We start from the raw sequence: 21,772 nt of genomic DNA, 5'->3' as shown, positions 1-21,772 counted from the left end.
ATTGACCTTTTGCCCAGTCCAGCAGCCTCTACTCCATCCTAATCTTCCTTGACCGTTCAGCTGCCTTTGACACTGTGGCTCCCCCTCTTCTCCGGAAACACTGTCCTCTCCTCGTTCTCCTGACCCTCTGGTGGCTCATCCTCAGTCTCTCCCAGGCTCCTCCTGTGCCTCCCACCCTCTAACTATGGGAGTTCCTCAAGGCTCAGTTCTGGGTCCCCTTTTATTCTCCAGCAACATGCACTCCCCTGAATAATTCATTTGCTCTCACAGCTTCGACTACTGTCTACCCAGATCATTCCCATATCTACTTCTCCAACCCCGACCTCTCTCCTCTGCAGTCTCGCATTTCTCCCTGCCTTTTGGACAGGTCTACTTGATGTCCTGCTGGCATCTCAAACTTAACATGTCTAAAACAGAACTTCTCGTCTTCCCATCCAAGCACTGTTTTCCCTCTGACTTTCCCATCACTTTTGGTAACACCACCATCCTCCCTGCCTCACAAGCATGTAACCTTGGCATTATCCTCAGCTCGTCTCTCATTCAACCCACATATTCAGTCTGTCTCCAAATCCTGTTGGTTCAACCTTCATGGCATCTCTAGAATCAGCGTGGCTTAGTGGATAGAGCACAGGGCCTGAGAGTCAGAAGGTTATGGGTTCTAATCCTGGCTCCTCCACGTCTCCTATGTGACCTTGGGCAAGACACTTCACTTCTCTGTGCTTGTTACCACACCTGCAAAATGGGGATTAAGCCCTCTGTGGGACAGGGACTGTGTCCAACCTAACTTGTATCTACCCCACTACTAAGAACAGGGCTTGGCACATAGTAAGCACTTAACAAGTACCATAATTATTATTAGAATCAGCCCTTTTGTCTTCATCCAAACTGCAACTTGACTGGTTCAAGCACTTATCATACTTTGCCTCGACTACTGCATCAGCCTCCTTGCTGACCTCCCCACTCCAGAGCATAATTCACTCCGCTGCCCCATTCGTTTTTCTAAAAAAAAAAAAAAATTCTGTACACGTCCCCATTTTCCCACTCCTTAAAATCTTCCAGTGGTTGCCCATCCCTTGCTGCATCAAACAGAAACTCCTTATCATTGGCTGTAAGGCGCTCAATCAGCTCTCCCACTCTGACCTGACCTTGCTAATTTCCTACTACATTCCAGCCCGCACACTTTGCTCCTCCAACTCCAATGTACTAACACACCTTGATCTCACCTGTCTCACTGCCAACCCTTTGGTCACATCCTCACTCTGGCCTGGAGCTCCCTCCCGCTTCACGTCCAACAGACCACCACTCCCTGTCTTCCAAACCCTACTAAAATCTATCTCCTTCCAGAAGCCTTCTGTAGCTAACCCCTCATTTCTCCACCCTATTTGTCTTCTCCTCTGCATCGCTTATGCACTTAGGTCTGCACCCCTTAAGCACTTTGATAACCCACCCACGAAGCACTTATGTACAGATCCTATTGCTCTGCTGCTTCCCTTGTCTGTAATTTAGTTTAATGTCTGTCTCCCCTTCTAGGCTGTCTAGCCCTTGAGGGCAGAGTTCATGTCTACCAACTCTATTGTATTTTACTCTCACAAGTGCTTAGTGCAGTGTGGTGCACACAGGAAGCACCCAATAAATACCATTGATTGATTCCAAGCATATAGTTCTGTGTTCTGCACACACTGAGGGGCTCAATAAATACTATTGATTGCTACCTCTCCACTGGGAAACTTTCCAACTTAACTGGCTTTAAACATCATCAATCCTCTTTGATACAGCCAGTCAGAAACTGCTGTATGCTGACAGCCGTGCTTTGGAAGCCCATAAGTAGAAACTCATGTAAAGGAGTACGTGTGCCTTGCTTTGCAAAGACATCATAGAATTATGGTCTGATAAACCTGATAAAAATGAGGCTTACATATCAACCTGTACTTGGAGAAGTTGTACACAACCAATGAGCTCCATTAGCAACATAAAATTCATTCAATCGTATTTATTGAGTGCTTACTTTGTGCAGAGCACTGTAATGAGCGCTTGGGAGAGTTCAGTACAGCAACAAATAGACACATTCCCTGCTTACAATGAGCTACGGTCTAGAGGGAGGGGAGACAGACATAAATACAAGTAAATGCAATTACAGATATGTTCATAAGTACGGTGGGGCTGTTCTCCCTGAATTCTGCTACCTAAGCATTGACAAGCCAGAGCAGAAAACAGAGTCAAAAGGGACAGAGGGCATTTGGGAAATTGACAGTTTGGAGAAAAGTGTATCCCCAAGTGTCCTAATAAATTGAAGTGCTACAAAAAAGCTATAGTGGCTTCTATATGGCTATGAAAATTGTTCCACAGAAGGTGATGAGATGACGGTTGTGTTACTTTGTGTCAAGCATTCACAGTAGGAGGAATGCCCCAGTAAGTAGGAGGAAGAACAGGTATTGAATCCTCATTTTACAGATGAGGAAACGGAGGCACTGGGAAGTTAAGTGACTTGCCCACTGTCAGTCCAGACAGCAGAACCGTGCTCTTTCCGCTAGGCCACGCTGCTTCCTAATCCTTGAGCAGTTTCACGGATGCCATCTTCAAAGCATATTCAGCATCAAATGGGAAAGGAAGATAAGTGCCTGGGTCCCTGCACCCCAAAATATATTCATTAGTGTGAGTGTCTGGAAATGATGTGTTGGGAGTGAAGTTCATTTCACTAGATTGAGGATGCCAGTGTGAAGGGGAAAGGGCAAATAACAGTTTCTTTTGTGAAGATCAATATAGTTTAGAACTAGATAGGATAAAAAAGATTATAGTTTAATGGATAAACTGTTCTTTTCTAAATATAGTCAGTGACTCCGTGATAGCTTTTCAAAGTGGGTTAAAACAGAAATTATGACAGTGCTGTTGAGTTGCACTGTTATAGCCTGTGAAATGCATTTATTTTTTCGTTAACTCAAATTTACATCTTATATACATTTTGAAGTGTAGTTATATGTATTTATAACTTTTAAATTACAAAAGATGCTGTAACAGTTTGATTAACTTAGTAACCAAGTTTTCTTGTCTGTTATTGGTTTCCCTGTTCTGGTTATTTGAGTGTTTATCAAATTGGTCTACTGCTTGATAATCTTATTCATTCCACCTTTCGGATGCAATTATCCATTTTCTGTTTGTTTTTTTTTTTTTGTTTTATATGTTTCTATGTCCTTACTGGATTTGTAAACTGGGGCACAGAGAAGTGAAGTGACCAGCCCAAGGTCACAGAGCAGACAAGTGACGGAGCTGGGATTAGAGCCCGGGTCTTTGTGACTCCCAGACCTATGGTCTATCCACAAGGCCATCCTGCTTCTTGGTGAAGGGATAGGGGAGAGAGTGAGTTAAGTTCAGGAGAGAGGGTGGTGTTGAGGTTGTAAATTTGGTTGTCACGGGAAGGTAGCTTGGGTTTGGAGACTAAGTGGGGCACGATGACTTGAGAAAATCTGTGTTGGTCGATCACAGGTCACTGTGGGGGAACAGGACTGATTTGCGGAGAGAGGGTGTGTGGGAGAGAAGGCAGGTGAGGAGGTTGTGGTCAGATAGAAGGATTTCAGAGTTGGCATGGGTAGAGATTTTACAGTGACTAGAGATAATGAGGTTGAGTGTGTGTCCGAGTTGGTGAGTGGGTGAACTGGGGCGGAGCAGGAGTCAGCGGAGTTGAGGAGTGACAGGAAGCAAGCAGCAGAAGGGTCATAAGGAGCAACCACAAGGATATTCAAGTCCCCAAGGATCAATGTAGCGATGGAGAAAGCAAGAAGGAACATGAGAAAGGTCTCAAAATGGTTCCGAAAGTTGGAGGTGGGGTAACGAGTTGGTATTAGAGATGGATGATATGAGTTTCAAAGAAGGAAAAGAGGGATCGGGGAGGTGGAATGGTGCCAAAGTGGCATTGGGGACCGAGAAGGAAGCCGACTCCTCCCTCTTTCGCAGTGAGTCGTGGGGAGTGAGAGAAGATGAGGCCCCTGAGAGAGAGAGAAAGAGGCAGGGGGAGACAGTGTCATCTGAGGAGGGCCAAGTTCAGTGATGGCAATGAGGAGCAGTGACTGGGACAGGAACAGGTCAAGGATGAAGAGCTTTCCAGTTTATGGAGCAGGCTACACTTGGCTGAGGCTGGGGCCGGGGGATGGCATGAGGCGTGGGGCAGGGTTGGATGAGAGTGACCTGATGGGGGGCTGGCGTGGGGAGAGGGAGGGTGGTGAGGGGCGAACCTGGGATAGGATAGGATAGGGTGAGGATGGTGCAAGGGATAGGAAGGGGTTGGGTGGAGAGAGATGACGTGAAGAAACAGTAAATGAGAACGAAAAATGAATGAGGCTGTTAGGAGGCTGAGAGGATATTCAGAGACAGGAGACTGTAGTGCTTGGAAGTAGTGCTTAGAAGCCCATCCATATGTGGTTAATTTGCCTCAAAAATGTTTCATGATAATTGAATCATCTTTCTAGGACTCATTTATAAAAACAGAAAATGGAGAGAAATAGAAGGGGAATAATGAAAGGAAGCTTTCTCAGCCACAGTTTACCAACCAGTGTTTTTTTTTTTGAGTACTTACTGTGTGCAGAGCACTGTACTAACACTCTTTGGAAAATCTCTCCCATAAGTTTCACGCTATTCTTGCGACCTTTTTTTTTTTACAGATGGCATAATATATTTTGATTGACCTCTCAAATTGTAATTGACATTCTTAAAACCAAACATATGGTTCCTGCCTTTGGGATGTAAAGTTGAAGCAGACCGAGATTTTTTCCATGTAAAGCTCACTTTACAATGACATATACTTGACTGGTTAAAAGGCATAGTCATTGAGGTTTAGAAGACTTAAACGTTAGCTTAAATTAGCTACCAAAGTAGCAGGAAAATAAGAACTAAATGTAATAATATTTCTTATACATAATTCCAACTGCAGAAAAAAAGTCTACTGCTACAATCTGGAGAGAACATGTTAACAAGCCACTCCTAATCTTGGAATTGTATTGTCAGTGGTATTTGGAAATTTTGAAGAGGGTAAATACAGTATTGTTTTCTTAAGAGAAGGAACATAGACTGCAAGCCAAGGGACACATAGGAAATATTTACAATTTGAAAGTGAACAAAAAATGCAGGGATGATACTGTTTCTAACTGTTAGATAACCCTTAGGAATGAAACATAAAAAATTGTTATTTCTAATAAGCGCCTAGTGTTTAAGTATAATGTATTTTGACACTTAAATTCCCAAAATGATTAGTTTGAAAAATCAAGGTTAACGAACCACAGGAAAGCCACTTATGATTCAGTGGTAAAAATCAAACAGTGCATTTTCAGCCAATATATTTAATTTATGATTTGTAATTATAAATTATATAATTTACTATATGCAATTTATAGTTAATATCATTTAACTTTTCATGATCTGTATATGAGTATTATTTCACTGTAAACCAAATTAGATTTTATATATTTATAATAAATACTTTAAAAATAAGACCACTGTACAAAAGCTACACCTTTATGAATTAAAAGTTTAAATAAGTAATGATGCAGTCATGTACAAAATAATCACTTTTATTAGCTCCTAATTATAACTTGATTTTTATCTGATGACCAGCAATACCTTAACTATAGTCAACTTCTGTTAGTGTAATGCCAAATTACAAATGTGCAAATGTTTCAATTTTAGCAACTTCATTATTGATTCTAAAAAACTTATCCTTAAAAGGTGTTTTTTTCTTTATTAGAGCACTTTCTTTCAAAGAGTGGCGGGGACTACACTTTTATTCAACAGTTCACAAAGTGCCAGAGTGAGTACAGAGCATTTTTCACATTGACCCCATTGATAACAAATTGCCTTGAAATGCCAGGAGATAGATAAGTGATATTGTTAATATTTTTTGTAAGAGGTATAAATAATGGTATTTCTTGATCGCTCACTCTGTGCAGAGCACTGTACTAAGTGCTTGGGTGAGTACAGTAGAGTAAGTGGACATTATCCTGCCCTTAAGGATCTTACCCTCTAATGGAGGAGACAGACAATAAAATTATAGGTAGGGGAAGCAACCGAGAATAAGGATGTGAATATATGAGAAGCAGTGTGGCTCAGTGGAAAGAGCAAGGGCTTTGGAGTCAGAGGTCATGGGTTCAAATCCCAACTCCGCCAGTTGTCAGCTGTGTGACTTTGGGCAAGTCGCTTAATTTCTCTGTGCCTCAGTTACCTCATCTGTAAAATGGGGATTAAAACTGTGAGCTCCCCGTGGGACAACCTGATCACCTTATAACCTCCCCATCGCTTAGAACCTGCTTTGCACATAGTAAGCACTTATCAAATACCATCATCATCATCATCGTTCTCTGTGCCTCAGTTACCTCATCTGAAAAATGGGGATTAAGACTGTGAACTCCCCCTGGGACAACCTGATCACCTTGTAACCTCCCCAGCGCTTAGAACAGTGCTTTGCACATAGCGCTTAATAAATGCTATCATTATTATTATTATAAGTGTTGTGGAGGTGAGAAGGACCTAAGTGCTTAGTGGGTACAGACTCAAGTACACAGATGATGTTGTAGGGAGGGAAAATAGGTTGAGGGGATAAGAGATTAGTCTGGGAAAGCTTCCTGGTGAGGAGATGAGATTTTAATAGTATTTTGAAGATGGGAGAGAATAGTTATCTATCAGATGTTAAGGGGGAGGGCGTTCCAGGCAGGAGGGAGGGCACGAGCAAGAGGTTGATGGTAAGAGAGACGAGAATGAGGCTGAACGATTATGTTGGTATTAACAGAATGAAGAGTGTGGACTGGCTTGCAGGGAAAGAGGAGTGAGGCTAAGTAAGCGTGAAGAGAGCTGATTGCCTGCCAACAAGCTAAGAGAAGCAGCGTGGCTTAGTGGCAAGAGCACAGGCTTGGGAGTCGGAGGATGTGGGTTTTAATCCCGACTCTGCCACTTGTCTGCTGTGTGACATTGGCAAGCCACTTAACTTCTCTGTGCCTCAGTTACCTTATCTGTAACATGGGGATTAAGACTGTGAGCCCCACATGGGCCAACCCGATTACCGTGTATCTACCCCAGCACTTAGAACAGTGCTTGGCACGTAGTAAGCGCTTAGCAAATGCCATAATAATAATAATGATAATAATTATTATTATTATAAGCTGAAACTCCTTTCCATAGGCTTTGTGTGGAGGTGAATGGGCATCATTGGAGGTATTTGAGGATTTAGGGAGGTGTGTGCAGAAAAGAGGTTTTAGAAAAATGATCAGAATGGCAAAGTGTAGTATGAACAGGAGGGAGGAGAGATTGGAAGCAGGGAGATCATGGAGGAGGTTGATTCAGTGGTCAAGTTGGTGCGTGGACCATTGTGGTGGCAGTTTGGGTGGGGAAGAGGAAGAGTCTGGAGACGTTGTGGTGACAGAATTTGTCCCCCGGCCTCCACCATCCCTTGACCCTAATGACCTGGCCACGAACTTTGAGAAAATTGAAACCGACATGCGTGATCTATCTAAAGTCTCCCCTGTCCCTCTCCAGTCCCTCCCCCCTTCCCCTTCTTCAACTCTCCTATCTTTCCCATCAGTCCCTCAAGAGGCGATCTCCTCCTTCCTCTCAAAATCCACCCCTTCCTCCTGCGCCTCAACCCCATCCTGTTTTACCTTATCAAAGCGCTTGCCCCCTCCCTTCTTCCTTCCCTGACCACCATCTTCAACCGTTCACTCTCCAATGGTTTGTTTTCCACTGCTTTCAAACATGCTCATGTCTCCCCGTCCTAAAAAAAACCCAAAACCCTCTCTTGACCACATGCCTCCCTCGAGTTATTGCCTCATCTCCTTCCTGTTGATCCTCTCCAAACCCCTTGAATGAGTTGTCTGCACACTCTGTGTCCACTTCCTCTTTTCCAGTTCTCTCCTTGCCCCCCTTCCAATCTGGCTTCCTCCACAGAAACCACCCTCTCACAGGTCACAAATAATCTCCTTCTTGCCAAATCCAGTGGCCTCTACTCCATCCTAATCCTCCTCTACCTCTTTGCTGCCTTCAGCGCTATCGGCCACCCCCTTCTCCAGGAAACGCTATTCAACCTCGGCTTCTTGGTTCTCCTCCTGTCTCTCTGGCAGCTCCTCAGTCTCTTTCGTGGGCTCCTCCTCTGCCTCCCACCCCATATATGTTGACGGCACTACCATCCTTCCCGTCTCAAAAGCCTGCAACCTTGGTGTCATCCTTGACTCCGGTCTCTCGTTCACCCCTCACATCCAAGCCGTCACCAAAACCTGCTGGTCTCAGCTCCGCAACATTGCCAAGATCCGCCCTTTCCTCTCCATCCAAACCGCTACCTTGCTCGTTCAAGCTCTCATCCTATCTCGTCTGGACTACTGTATCAGCCTCCTCTCTGATCTCCCATCCTCTTGTCTCTCCCCACTTCAATTCATACTTCACGCCACTGCCCGGATTGTCTTTGTCCAGAAACGCTCTGGGCATGTTACTCCCCTCCTCAAAAATCTCCAGTGGCTACCAATCAACCTACGCATCAGGCAGAAACTCCTCACCCTCGGCTTCAAGGCTCTTCACCTCGCCCCCTCCTACCTCACCTCCCTTCTCTCCTTCTGCAGCCCAGCCCACACCCTCCGCTCCTCTGCCGCTAATCTCCTCACCGTGCCTCGTTCTCGCCTGTCCCGCCGTCGACCCCCGGCCCACGTCATCCCCCTGGCCTGCAATGCCCTCCCTCCGCACATCCGCCAAGCTAGCTCTCTTCCTCCCTTCAAGGCCCTACTGAGAGCTCACCTCCTCCAGGAGGCCTTCCCAGACTGAGCCCCTTCCTTCCTCTCCCCCTCATCCCCCCCTTCATCCCCTCCGTCTTACCTCCTTCCCTTCCCCACAGCACCTGTATATATGTATATATGTTTGTACGTATTTATTACTCTATTTATTTTACTTGTACATATCTATTCTATTTATTTTATTTTGTTAATATGTTTTGTTTTGTTCTTTGTCTCCCCCTTCTAGGCTGTGAGCCCACTGTTGGGTAGGGACCGTCTCTATATGTTGCCAACTTGTACTTCCCAAGTTCTTAGTACAGTGCTCTGCACACAGTAAACTCTCAGTAAATACGATTGATTGATTGATATGTGGGAGTCTTTCAAGGCTCAGTCCTGGATCCCCTTCTATTCTCCATCTACACCCACTCCCTTGGAGAACTCATTCACTCCTGTGGCTTCAACTACCATCTCTTTGCAGATGATCCCAAATCTACATCTCCAGCCTAAATCTCTCTCCTTCACTGCAGCCTCATATTTCCTCATTCATTCAATCAATCGTATTTATTGAGCGCTTACTGTGTGCAGAGCACTGTACTAAGCTCTTGGGAAGTACAAGTTGACAACATATAGAGACGGTCCCTACCCAACAACGGGCTCACAGTCTAGAAGGGAAACACTTACTATGTGCTAAGCACTGTTCCAAGCGCTAGGGTAGATACAAGGTAATCAGGTTGTCCCATGGGGGGCTCACAGTCTTAATCCCATCCAAACTGCTACCATGTCAATTCAAGCTCCTATCCCTACTTGATTATTGCATTAGCCTCCTTGTTGACCTCCCTGCCTCCTGTCTCTACCCACTCCAGTCCATACTTCACTCTACTGCCGGGATTATTTTTCTAAAAGTACATCCAGTCCACATTTCTCCACTCCTCAAGAACCTCTGGTTGTTGCCCATTCACCTCCACATCAAATAGAAGCTCCTTGCCATAGGCATTAAAGCACTCAACCCCCTTGGCCCCTCATACCTTACCTCATTGCTTTCATACTATAGCCCATCCCACACACTTTGCTCCTCTAATGCCAACCTATTCACTCTACCTTGATCTTGTCTATCTCGCCACTGACCTCTTGCCCACATCCTGCCTCTGTGCTGGAATGCTCCCCCTCTTCATATCCAACAGACAATCACTTTCCCCACCTTCAAAACCTTATTAAAAGCACATTTCCTCCAAGAGGCCTTCCCTGATTTCTCTGACTCCCTCTCCCTTCTGTGTCAACCTTGCACTTGGATTTGCACCTTTAGTTACCCCTCCCTCAGCCCCCACACCATTTATGTACATATCCCTAATTTATTTATATCAATGTCTGTCTTTCCCTCTAGACTGTAAGCTCATTGTTGTCAGGGAGCGTATCTACCAACTCTGTTATATTGTACTCTCCCAAGTGCTTAGTACAGTGCTCAGCACATAGATTGAATGATGGATAAATTTGGTGATTGACTTGAATATGCGAATTGAAGATGTGAGATGAGTCAAGGATAATGCCATGGTTGCCAGCTTGTGAGACAGGGAGAATGGAAGTAGAAATATGGTATTTATTAAGTGTCAAACACTGTTCTAAGCATTGGGGTAAATTCATGTTAATCAGTTTGGACACTTTTACACATGGGTCCCACAGTCTAAATGGTGGGGAGAGAAATAGGCATTGAGTCTCCATTTTACAGATGAGAAAACTGAAGCCCAGAGAAGTGACTTGCCCAAGGTCATATAGCAGATAACTTGCAGAGCAGGGGCAAGAGCCCAGGTCTTCTGACTCTCAGGTCCATGTTGCTCCACTTGGTGGTCTTGTCAACAGTGATTAAAAATTGAGGAAAGGGTTTGAGAGGGAAGATGAGTTCAGTTTCGAACATGTTAAGTTTGAGTTGTCAGCAGGACTTCCAAACTCATCGTGGGCAGGGAATGTGTCTGCTTATTGTTATATTGTACTCTCCCAAGAGGTTAGTGCTCTGCACTCAAGGAATACAGTTGAATGAAGATGTCCTGAGGGCAGGAGGAGATGTGAGACTGCAGAAAAGGAGGAAGATCAAGGCTGGAGATGGAGATTTGGGAATCTTCTGCCTAGAGCTGGTAGTCTAAGCCATGGGAGCGAAGGAGTTCTCCAAGGGAGTGCGTGTAGATGGAGAATAGAAGGGGATCCAGAACTGAGTCTTAAGGGGCCCCCACAGCTAGGGAAGCATGGCTCAATGGAAAGAGCATGGGCTTTGGCGTCAGAGGTCACCGGTTCAAATCTCAGCTCCGCCAATTGTCAGCTGTGTGACGTTGGGAAAATCACAACTTCTCTGGGCCTCAGTTACCTCATCTGTAAACTGGGGATTAGGACTGTGAGCCCCCCATGGGACAACCTGATCACCTTGTAACCTTCCCAGCACTTAGAACAGTGCTTTGCACATAGTAAGCACTTAATAAATGCCATTATTATTATTATTATTATTATTACTATTAATGGGAGCAGGAGGAGGAGCTGGCAAAAGGGACCGAGGATAGGCCAGAGAGGTGGGAGAAGAACCAAGATTGACCTCTGTCTGAGAAATCAAGGTTAGAAAGTGTTTCTAGGAGAAGTGGGTAATCCACAGTGTCAAAACCTGCTGGGAGGTCAAGGAGGATTAAAATGGTCTAGAATCCATTGGATTTGGCAAGGGGAAGGTCATTGATTACCTTGGAGATTAGGTTCATTGGAGGGAAAGGAATGGAAATTGGATTACAGGGGGTCGAAGAAGGAGTTGGAGGAAAGGAAGTGAAGGCAGCGGATGAAAGTAATTCGTCCAAGGTGTTTGAACAAAAATGGTAGGAAGGACATGGCAATTGCTGGAAGAGGCAGTAGGGAAGAAGGAGGTTTTTGTTTGTTTTTCTTTTTTAGACTAGGAGATGTGTGGGTTTGTTTGAAAGGAGAGAGGATGGAGCCATTGGAGAGTGAATGTGTGAAGAGTATAGTCAGGAAGGGAAGAAAGATGGTTGCTAGTGTCTTAAGATGTGAAGGAATTGGGATAGAAGCACAAGTGGTGGGGGGAAAGGTAGTCTCTTGGTAGCTTTTATTTGTTCACTAGTATGTGTGAGGAATAATCTTTTTTAGTAAAGATTATTGCTGTTGGATCTGTATCTGGTACTGTTTAGTTCCAGAAGGATCACGGCCTAGTGGAAAGAGCCCAGGCCTGCTGTCAGAGGATCTGGAGTCTAATCATGGCTCCACCGCTTGCCTGCTATGTGACCTTGGGCAAGTCACATAATAATAAAAATAAATAATAAAATAATCGTGATATTTAAGCACTTACTATGTGCCAAACACTGTACTAAGCACCGGGGTAGATATAAGATAATCAGGTTCCACATGGGGCTCACATTCTAAGTAGGAGGAAGCACAGGTATTGAATCCCCATTTACCTCAACTTCTTTGTACCTCAGTTCCCTGATCTGTAAAATGGGGATTAAATACCAGTTCTTCCTCCTCTGGCCCCATGTGGGGCAGGGATAGTGTCTGACCTGATTATCTTGTATACCCCAACATATAGTGGTTGAAATATAATAAGTGCTTAACATTTACTGTCATTGTTGGTGTTTTTATTATCATCATCATAAATCATATTTAGATTAAAACAAGGTTTCAAGTTTCATGGGTGTTATTAAATAACATAGGCCATGCAGAATGTAGCAGAATGGCTAATAAAATGATGGTAAAGCACTTTATAAATCAAGCGCTGCCTGAGTACTTATTGGTCTTGTGTTAGGATAGAGGTTCTATGGTCTGCTGAGACTTGTAAATTTTGTATCGGTAATTAGTTTGGTTTTAATAGAAAAGAGAATATTTTGATTTTAGAACTCAGACAACCACAGGGAGCTAGCTTTTCTTACAGGCATTTATTCGAAAGAAAAAGCTCTCTTCAGGAGTACATAGATCTTCAGTGTGACTGTATCGGTCTGGCCTGATGCAGTTACTCAGATTTTTGTCCATAAAAGGAGATGGACAAAAACTTAGACTTGGTCTGAAATGGAAATCGTAAAGCTGGAAGTCAAGGCATAATACAGCCCTTCCACAGGCTGGGTTTTCCCACCTTGACCCAAATCCTGAAGCTCACAGTCCAGATCTGCACCCTGAATCTGGTGGGACTCTGGGGGCTATTGCTGCATAACTATAGTGAATAGGCTTATATACAGTTGTCGCCAAGAGGACTGCTGCACATGCACAAATTTATGGCATATGCAGCAATGCCCCAACCACCCTTCTAGACTCCAAAAGATTGAGGAGACATAGGAGGGAAAGACCTGGAGATGTCCAAGACTGTCTAAACCCAGACACCTTTTAGGGGACAGAGTGATTCGCCAAACAGGTCATTCGGACGTGTGGGCTGAGCCTAGTTCATCTCAATAGTGACCTTCAAAAAGTACGGCTTGCTTAGCAGAGGTTTACAGCAACTGAGCCTAGCTAGATGGAAAAGCATAGACCAGGCCTCAGCAGCCTTTTTTGGTGCCATTTGGGGAAGAAGTTGAGTGGTTGTGAGCTGATGCCTGCCACTCAAAAGTTGTCCTTACTATGGCAGGGCGGTTTGGTGGTGTTTCTGCCACAGCTCATATTGCTCTTCTACCTCCAAATCCTATGCCTCCACAGTGCCCCTGTCTTCTGAGTTTAGGTGAACAGAAGAGAATGGCAGGGGGCCCATCGTTATCCTCATAAGTGGTATTTATTGAGCGCTTACCGTTTGGGAGAGGACAGTACAACAGACTTGGGAGACACATTCTCGGGAAGGCAGTAGGGATGTGGGTGATGCTTGAAGCCACGTGGAACTTGAGAGTAAGGGGACAGGTGGCAACCCCTGTCAGCTGTGCTAGAGGCTGATTAGCCAGGCACCCACTAGCATGACTGTCAGAGGAATTGTGATATGTTGCTTTTTACCCACTTGGCCGATTCCAGAGTTGGTTACTTTACCTTTGAATTTGATTTTTAATAAAAGTTGCATTGGTAGTAAATATGAATGTAATGCTAAATTCTGAAATAATCAGTTGATCTAAAAATAGGAATTTTTCACTGTCCTTTGATTTTTAAATCTAGATTAAATGCACACAGGTAGTGAGGTTTCTTTTTGTTAACCTATGTATGGAACCTATAGATGGAACCACTTGACTGATTGGGAATGTATTGGTATGGAATTAGGAGTATTTCAATCAATCAGTGATATTTATTGAGCACTCATTGTGTGCAGAGCACTGTACTAAGCACTTGGGAGGGTGCAGTGTAACATGTCTAGTAGACAGATTCCCTGCCCACAATGAGTTTACAGTCAGAATAATCTAAAGAGATTCATTTCTATTCCCATTAACTGAATAAAAGTAGTAACATATTTTGTTTTCCTCAGGAGGGCAGTTTTATATTGCATATTCCCCAGGGCAGTCCTGAGGATGCAAGTGTATTCATTCATTCATTCGATCATATTTATTGAGCACTTACTGTGTGCAGAGCACTGTACTAAGCGCTTGGGAAGTAGAAGTCGGCAACATATAGAGACAGTCCCTATCAAACAGTCTACAGTCTAGCCCACAGTCTAGAAGGGGGGGATTGTCCAGGCCTGCTGAATTTAAGGCTTCCATCTTATATGATGGGCCTGTCGGAGAACCGATGGGATTTGCTGACAGACTGTAGGTGGGGTTTGAAAGAGAGGGAGGAGTCAAGGACAGTGAGCTTGAGGGATGTGTTATCAACTGTGGTGGGAAGGCTAGATGGAGGAGGAATGTTTGATTTGGGGCATATTGAACTTGAGGTGCCAGCAGGCCATCCATTTAGTAATGTCTGGAGGCAGAAGGAAATGCAAAATACCAGAGAAAGAGAGAGGTCATGGCTAGTGAAATAGATTTGGGAGTCCTCTTGCCTAGAAGTAGTGCTTGAAACCATGGAAGTGGCTGAACTCCCCAAGGGTTGGGGCGGGCGTGTGTGTGTGTGTGTGTGTATGTATAAACTTGAGAAGAGAAGGGCATCCACAACAGAACCTTAAGGGACACCCACAGTTAATGAATGGGAGGAAGAGCAAGAGCTGGCAAAAGAGATCAAGAAGAATCAGCCAGAGAGGTAGGAGGAGAACCAGGCAAGAGGTATATTTAGTGAAACCCAGGTTAGTATTTCCAGGAGAAGGAAGCAGCTTAGATGTCAAAGGAGGACTAAGTGCCCTTGGAGAGAACGGTGTCAGTGGAATGGAAAGGGTGGAACCCAGGTTGTTGAGTCATGGAGGGAATTGGAGGAGAGGAAGTGGAGGCAGCAGGTATACACAACCCATGGATGGAGTTTGGACAGGAGTGGGAGGAGAAAGAGGGGACAACAGCTAAATGGTGTAATGGTATCCAGAGAAGTTTTTTTTTTTTTTTTAGGATGGGGAAAGGTGGGCGTGTTTGAAGGCAGGGATAAGAGCAGGGAATGAGGGCGAATGGGCAAACAATGTTTTAACAACACTGAGGAAGAAAGTCCTTTCCCCACAGAAAGCCCAAGTTAGAGTGGATAAATCTCTAACTGGAGAATATTTTCTGACCACTTTATTGTTCTCTTTTGTGGTTTACTGTATCTTATTTTTGCCTAAGCTATTATTCTATATGTGGTGTAAAATATCTAAGTGTAAACATTTATTACTCATACAGTACTACAGTAGTAAGCTGCTCTTTCAGTTGAACCTGTCTGCAAATATTATTGTCAGATGTGGCACATTCAAAGTCATTGCAAATTTAAAATGTAAAGTTATATAATTCCTTGAGCCCTAGCCCTCGTTCTTTAATAATTAACCATTACTTCCGCAGGTGGGGGCAGTACAGGTAAAACTGGCACGGGGTGCCCAGGTCCACAGTGTGGAACTCCAGAGCACCCAACCCCAAATTGGAAATGGTGTCACTAGCCTCCAACTCTGCCAGAGGCCGGCATGTCTGCTAGGGTGACTTGGAATACAAGTGTGATATGTGTGCATCAAAGAAGGGGAAGCAGTGTGGCTTAAGTGAAAAGAGCAGGGGCCTGAGAGTCAGAGGATCTGGGCTCTAATCCCTGCTCCGCCACTTGTGTGCTTGATGACCTTGGGCAAGTCACTTCACTTCTCTGGGCCTCAGTTACCACATCTGTAAAATGGGGATAAAATCCTGCTCTTCATATAGACTGTGAGCCCCATGTGGGACAGGGACTGTATCCAACCTGATTATCTTGTATCTATACCAGTGAGAGTACTTAGTACAGTGCCTGGCCCATAGAAAGTGCTTAACAAGTGCTAGTTAAAAAAAAAAAAATATATGATCGTGGATCCCTGGGCTAGAACATGTATCACTGGCTTTCAGGCTGGGTTTTTTTTTTTTCAGAGTTAGGATTACTTGAGGTTGAAGTCTTGAAGCTGTGCTGACTTTCAAAGGCTCATGACCTCCATTTCCTGTGGAATCTATAAAATGTTTTTCATGTGTTTGTGTACTATATCATGTTGAATACTAGCTCTTGTTCTGAGAGTTTGGAAGCTCATTCCTGTTTCTGAGTCCTCTGAGGAACAGGTTGGTTATTTTGGTTTAGTCGTTTTAGAAAGCGTGGAAGTGGCATTTCCGAAGAAAAGAAATAAGCTCTGCAGTAAAACCACAACAATTTTGAACAAAGTTAAAGAAACTATCAAAAATCTGAATCGTAGAAGTATTTTTTAAAATGTGATTTTGTTCCAGTGCTGAGGGCGTGTACCTGTGTCCTACATTTCTGGTGTCTGCTGGTCTGTTTCTTTGTCTCTTAATTGCTTCTTTAAATCTCTATGGGGTAGATGGATTCACAAAAGTGGTCCATTTTGCACCTTTCTCCCCAAGCTGCCTCTTTGTATTGTCTCTTACAACCCAGAAAGTTTCTAGATTAACTGAGGCCCTTAAAACAACAGTCCCAAGATCCAAAGCTTCCTACTTTAAATCAGCATCTTAAATCCAAGTCTTCCTTTTGGTGCAATAGGGAGGGTAAAGGGAGGAAGCAGGATGAAAATGCTCTCTTCAAAGTGTCCCAGATTCTGGATGAGTGAATTTTTTCCAAATCCTCACCTTTCCATCTCTGTATTCACTTCCCCGAGGATCAGTTGAATGGAAAAGTGGTTAAAAACAGAGAACGCAAGGTTTCTTGATGGTGCTTTTGAAGGATATGGCAGTAAGAACTGTGAGCCACTTACAGGTGGACATGTACAGTTTTCAAGGATTTGCTGTCAGTGGAAATGTTACTTTTTTCACAACTCTTTCAAGTATGATCCAAAGGATTTGAGAAATATTTTTTACATCTCCAGTGTATGATACTCATGTAAAGGCAGTCGTCTGTGTATGTCTCTCTCTGAGAGTAATGAAAACAATCAAACAATCAATCAATCAATCGTATTTATTGAGCACTTACTGTGTGCAGAGCACTGTACTAAGCGCTTGGGAAGTACAAGTTGGCAACATATAGAGGTGGTCCCTACCCAACAGTGGGCTCACAGTCTAGAAGGGGGAGATAGAGAACAAAACAAAACATATTAACAAAATAAAATAAATAGAATAGATATGCACAAGTAAAATAAATAAATAAATACAGTAATAAATACGTACAAACATATATACATATATACAGGTGCTGTGGGGAAGGGAAGGAGGTAAGGCAGAGGGGATGGACGGGGAGAGGAAGGAGGGGGCTCAGTCTGGGAAGGCCTCCTGGAGGAGGTGAGCTCTCAGTAGGGCCTTGAAGGGAGGAAGAGAACCAGCTTGGCGGATGTGGGGAGGGAGGGCATTCCAGGTCAGGGGGATGACGTGGGCTGGGGGTCAACAGCGGGACAGGTGAGAACGAGGCATGGTGAGGAGATTAGCGGCAGAAGAGCGGAGGGTGCGGGCTGGGCTGTAGAAGGAGAGAAGGAAGGTGAGGTAGGAGGGGGCGAGGTGATGGAGAGCCTTGAAGCCAAGGGTGAGGAGTTTCTGCCTTTTCTAAATGAGGGAAGTTGTTAAAATGTGATCTTTCTTTTGACATCGTCTAATGCATATAAATGAAAAATAACCTGCATATGAATGAAAAATAACCTGCAAGAATCCTGCTTACTTTATATGGTAATATAACTAGACATTAAATCTATTTTTCGAAACTGGCTATATGTTTATGTGCCACTATTAACTTCATTCCTTTAAACTCTTATAGTTATATTTATTAGTTTCTTCTCAAGAACCATTTAAAAATACCCTGTAGACCTAGCTATCTCCAACATTTGAGGGAAGAAAGCTGATGAATAGAAAAAGTAAATCTTTTTAATTTTTTTTATTTATTCTGTATATGAGCAACTTTTAACAAGCTTTATCCATTGGCCCGTTCAACTTCGGTCAGATTGAAGTTTTTGCCCAAGCCTGGTAGTAGGGGTAATATTATCAGCTTTAAATTTGGTCATGGAATGTGAGCTACATAGCTGTGTACAGGGAAATGCTTGCTTAATTTGAGCTTGGATAGTAAGATTTATTTTCTTTGTCAGACAAGCTCATAGACGAGGGACATCTAACCAAAGCAGTGGAAGAAACAAAGTTTTCAAAAGGTTAGTTTTTCTGATTGTTATATAGATTGTTCTGGCTTTTTTGAGTAATTTGGACAAAATGTACATATAACTTGGTGTCAAGCAATTGGTTATTTTTATGATCTGTTTCAGCATTAGGAGCCAGTGAAATTTACAGTTTATATGTAAAGTCATAGCTGTGCAGCTCAACTTGTAGTTGAAGTTCTCCTTTATTTAGGTTTGGGCATTTATATATCAGTATTCAAGCTTGATTATCAATTTTGAACACCAAATTAATGTTTTATGCATTATTACTTTTAGGTGTTAAACTTCTGGGGTTTGTTTAAATTCAGATGCATTTTTCTTTGAAACTTTAGATACCCTTTATTTGCTAAGTATAAATCTTTGTGTTGTAGCTGAAGAATATTTGCTGCTGTTGTTTTAAAACTAAATTTTATTGCCTATTGTAACTTTTTGACTCATTTTATGAGACCGCATTTTAGAATAAGGTGAACAATTATTTATTTTTTTAGTTAGATTCCTTTGGTTTCTGTCCCTCCTAAAATATACCAAAATATTCATTCAATTATTTTCCTCTATTACTGATTATTTAATTAGAACTTTCATCATGTATCTGAATATATAGGATTATTTAAAAAATAATTTTCTGATAGAGTGAATGGAGACCTAAATTTTGCAAAGGGAATTTAATTTGTGTGGTTCATTCTTTGAATATATTAGTTTGCTAATCCTTTAGATGTTTCTAGGTTCACATGTTTTCTAAATGTCTGTGAACTACAAATGCCATATTTGGGAAAAGAATGCATACAGTACACATAACCGTAGCATCATCCTGGCATACACGTTTTAAGTTTCAGAATGACAAGCTATTTTTAAATGTACATAATAGTTCATTCCATCTTGTTAAATAAATGTGATGAGGACAAATTTAAAAATAAACTTTGCCTTTCAAATAGGCTTTTAAAATGCTAGTCTAAAATGAAGACAGTATACTTTACAGGGTTACAATAGAGACAATAAACTCTCCTTTGTTTAATGTAAACCCCAGAAATTAGTTTTGGAGGTGCAAGACAAAACTAATACCCATTGTTGCCTCTTGATTGCTGCTTTCCCTTTTGTTTTGTTTTTTAAAAACCTACCACCTTGAAGCTTCAGTGGGTGCTCCCTAGTTCTGGTATCGTGGGATACCAGAACAACATTTTCGTGGTCACCGTCCCACACCCTCTACGCTTTGTGTAAGCTTCAATCACATCTCCTTTCAGCCTTTTGTTTTAGCAGATCGAAAGGTTGTAATCTTTTCAATCTTCCACCATACAGAAATGAGTCCATTCTCCTGATCTTTTTAATTGTTCTCTGTACCTTTTCAAGGTCAGTCATTGTGGAGTTATCTTTCTTCCCATTTATAAAAATAAAAAAAGAAAATCGAACATGAAATGTTCGTCCTGGAAAGTTGGTAACCAAGAGTAGCTTTGCTACAGTTAGTAGTTTAGAGTGGCTAGGGTGATGAGCTTTAAATCTTGTCTATTTCTATGGCGGATTTTTCTTCGTGGATCGAGTAACTGTAATAAAATATGTTTAAATGCAAGTTCATTAGAAAATTGCATCATTTTAACTCAAATTTTCGTAATTGTGTGTTTGTGAATATTTCTAAAACTATTGTGGTGTTCCTTCAATTATTTTCATTTTTTTGAGATTTAATTTAAAAGAAATCATTATACAGTATTATGTCTAGGTCCTGGAAATTTCTTTTTATTGTGGTTCTCTGAATGCTTTAGCAAAACCAGCTGCATACTGAGTTCCAACTGGCAAGAGTTCAGCTTTGAACACGAAGTCCCAGCTAAGCACAGAGCAGCTAAGAGCCATGTTATATTTTAATATTAGCTATGTACCCCTAGGAGAGCTCCATTTTGGAATGGGGTTTGAAACCTGGAGAAAGCTTTTTCTTTCCATTTTTGAAAAGCAAATGCTTTTTATTAATTTAAAGAGTGGCTTAGTTTTCTGAAGTGTACATTCCACAAGACTAAAAGCTGGAAGCCTAAAGCAAAGATTTGCAGAAGGCATTTGTTCCATTGATAGGTTTTTTTTCTCCTTTTTGCAGAAAATCAAGCAAAAGCAAAAGAATCAGATTTATCAGATACTCTTAGTCCAAGCAAGGAAAAAAGCAGTGACGACACTACAGGTGAGTTTTTAAACCTACAGTCTACAAATTTATGCTTGTGCTAAGCCCTTGATACAGTGTCTTGCACACAGTAAGCGCTCAATAAATACTACTGAATGAATGACAGTGCTCGTTGAGACATTTAAAATTATTGGGCCCTGAAATTTTAATATAGAGTGCATAAATTTCAAATAACGCATCTTTAATTAGAACAAACATTTTCAGAAAGGCGTTTCTATCTGGAACCTGTACCATTTGGTTCTAAGTAATACCCCCTGTACCCGAGAACCAAGTTATCCAATTGATTGTGTTGTATTGGCTGAAGATTACTCCATGCAGGTTCTCGGTTTGGCAGTCTCAGGACCCAGGCTCATCGACCCTTCCCGACTTCCTTATCATCGACTAACGGTATTGACCCTGTTTAAATACTGTTTTATTCCCAGATGCCCAAATGGATGAACAGGACCTAAATGAGCCTCTTGCTAAAGTTTCATTATTAAAAGGTAATGTTTTATCATTTATTCAGCTATGTTTGAAAATCTCTTCTCAGTATCACACTGTGCCAGTAACCCGTGCATATTTTATTTGAAGCATTTTAATTTAATTTAAAATACGAAGGTGGCCATAGGAGTAGTAGTAAGTGTTTAAATTCAAAATGTCAACGCTGCTGTGGAAGTTATATCCAGAAAGTATTGGATATGAAGAAAAGGGATCTTGTGGAGTGTAAGTTAAATGGTGGAAATGAAGTGTTTTTTTGTCTCTCAATTTACCAGAGCCGTATTGAAAGATATGACTATTAGAGTACTTGCATCGTGAGTCAAAGACAAACACATTGAGTTATCTTTCAAAAACTGTAATAGTACCTGATGTCTCATTAGCTTGTGGTAATGTTGTATCCTAAAGTATCCCAAGAGTTCTCAGGCCATCCTTTAAAAAACCACATACTTAAACAGAAGCCAAGGCAGTGGTTGGACTTCTGTTCCACCAATTACTCCGGCGACTTTGACCAATGTTCTCTGCTTCAATTTCCAAATAGGAAAATACAGACCTCTACCAAATAGACTTTCTTCTGCTGCTCCACAAATGATCTCCTGAAGCAGGTTTCCCAGTACTTGCTGGGCAGTTTTATGGGAATGGTATTTTAGGTTGGATTAGGCCTGGGTAGATAAAACAGTTTATCAGAGTGCTTTCTTAATAAAATGTCTTTGATGGCACACTACCAATTTTGCTCCTACATTGTTATTGTTTATAAACTAACAAAATGACCTGTTCTTTGAATGAGTTGGGTGGGTGACACACACCTGCTCAAGCACCTAGACAGTTTCACATGCACTC

General features: G+C 42.4%; 1 protein-coding gene across 28 annotated transcripts in view; it reads left to right on the top strand.

The window, feature by feature from the left end:
* The window catches only part of LOC119919809 (sarcolemma associated protein), a 146,882-nt gene that overhangs the window by 94,949 nt on the left and 30,161 nt on the right, over positions 1-21,772 (top strand). For 15 of the 28 annotated variants that reach the window (XM_038740550.1, XM_038740545.1, XM_038740546.1 and 12 more), the window contains 4 exons: positions 5,732-5,794; positions 18,241-18,300; positions 20,378-20,458; positions 20,881-20,940. In XM_038740550.1, the coding sequence (XP_038596478.1) occupies positions 5,732-5,794; positions 18,241-18,300; positions 20,378-20,458; positions 20,881-20,940 (264 nt within the window). The remainder of the gene's footprint in view (positions 1-5,731; positions 5,795-18,240; positions 18,301-20,377; positions 20,459-20,880; positions 20,941-21,772) is intronic. The other 13 variants (XM_038740541.1, XM_038740552.1, XM_038740548.1 and 10 more) reach the window with 2 other exon arrangements.

The sequence above is a fragment of the Tachyglossus aculeatus genome, chromosome X1 (assembly GCF_015852505.1).
Source record: "Tachyglossus aculeatus isolate mTacAcu1 chromosome X1, mTacAcu1.pri, whole genome shotgun sequence".
In the NCBI taxonomy this organism is placed as follows: Eukaryota; Metazoa; Chordata; class Mammalia; order Monotremata; family Tachyglossidae; genus Tachyglossus; species Tachyglossus aculeatus.
Note: the sequence above shows the minus strand (reverse complement) of the source record. Positions and strands in the feature narration are given on the sequence as shown.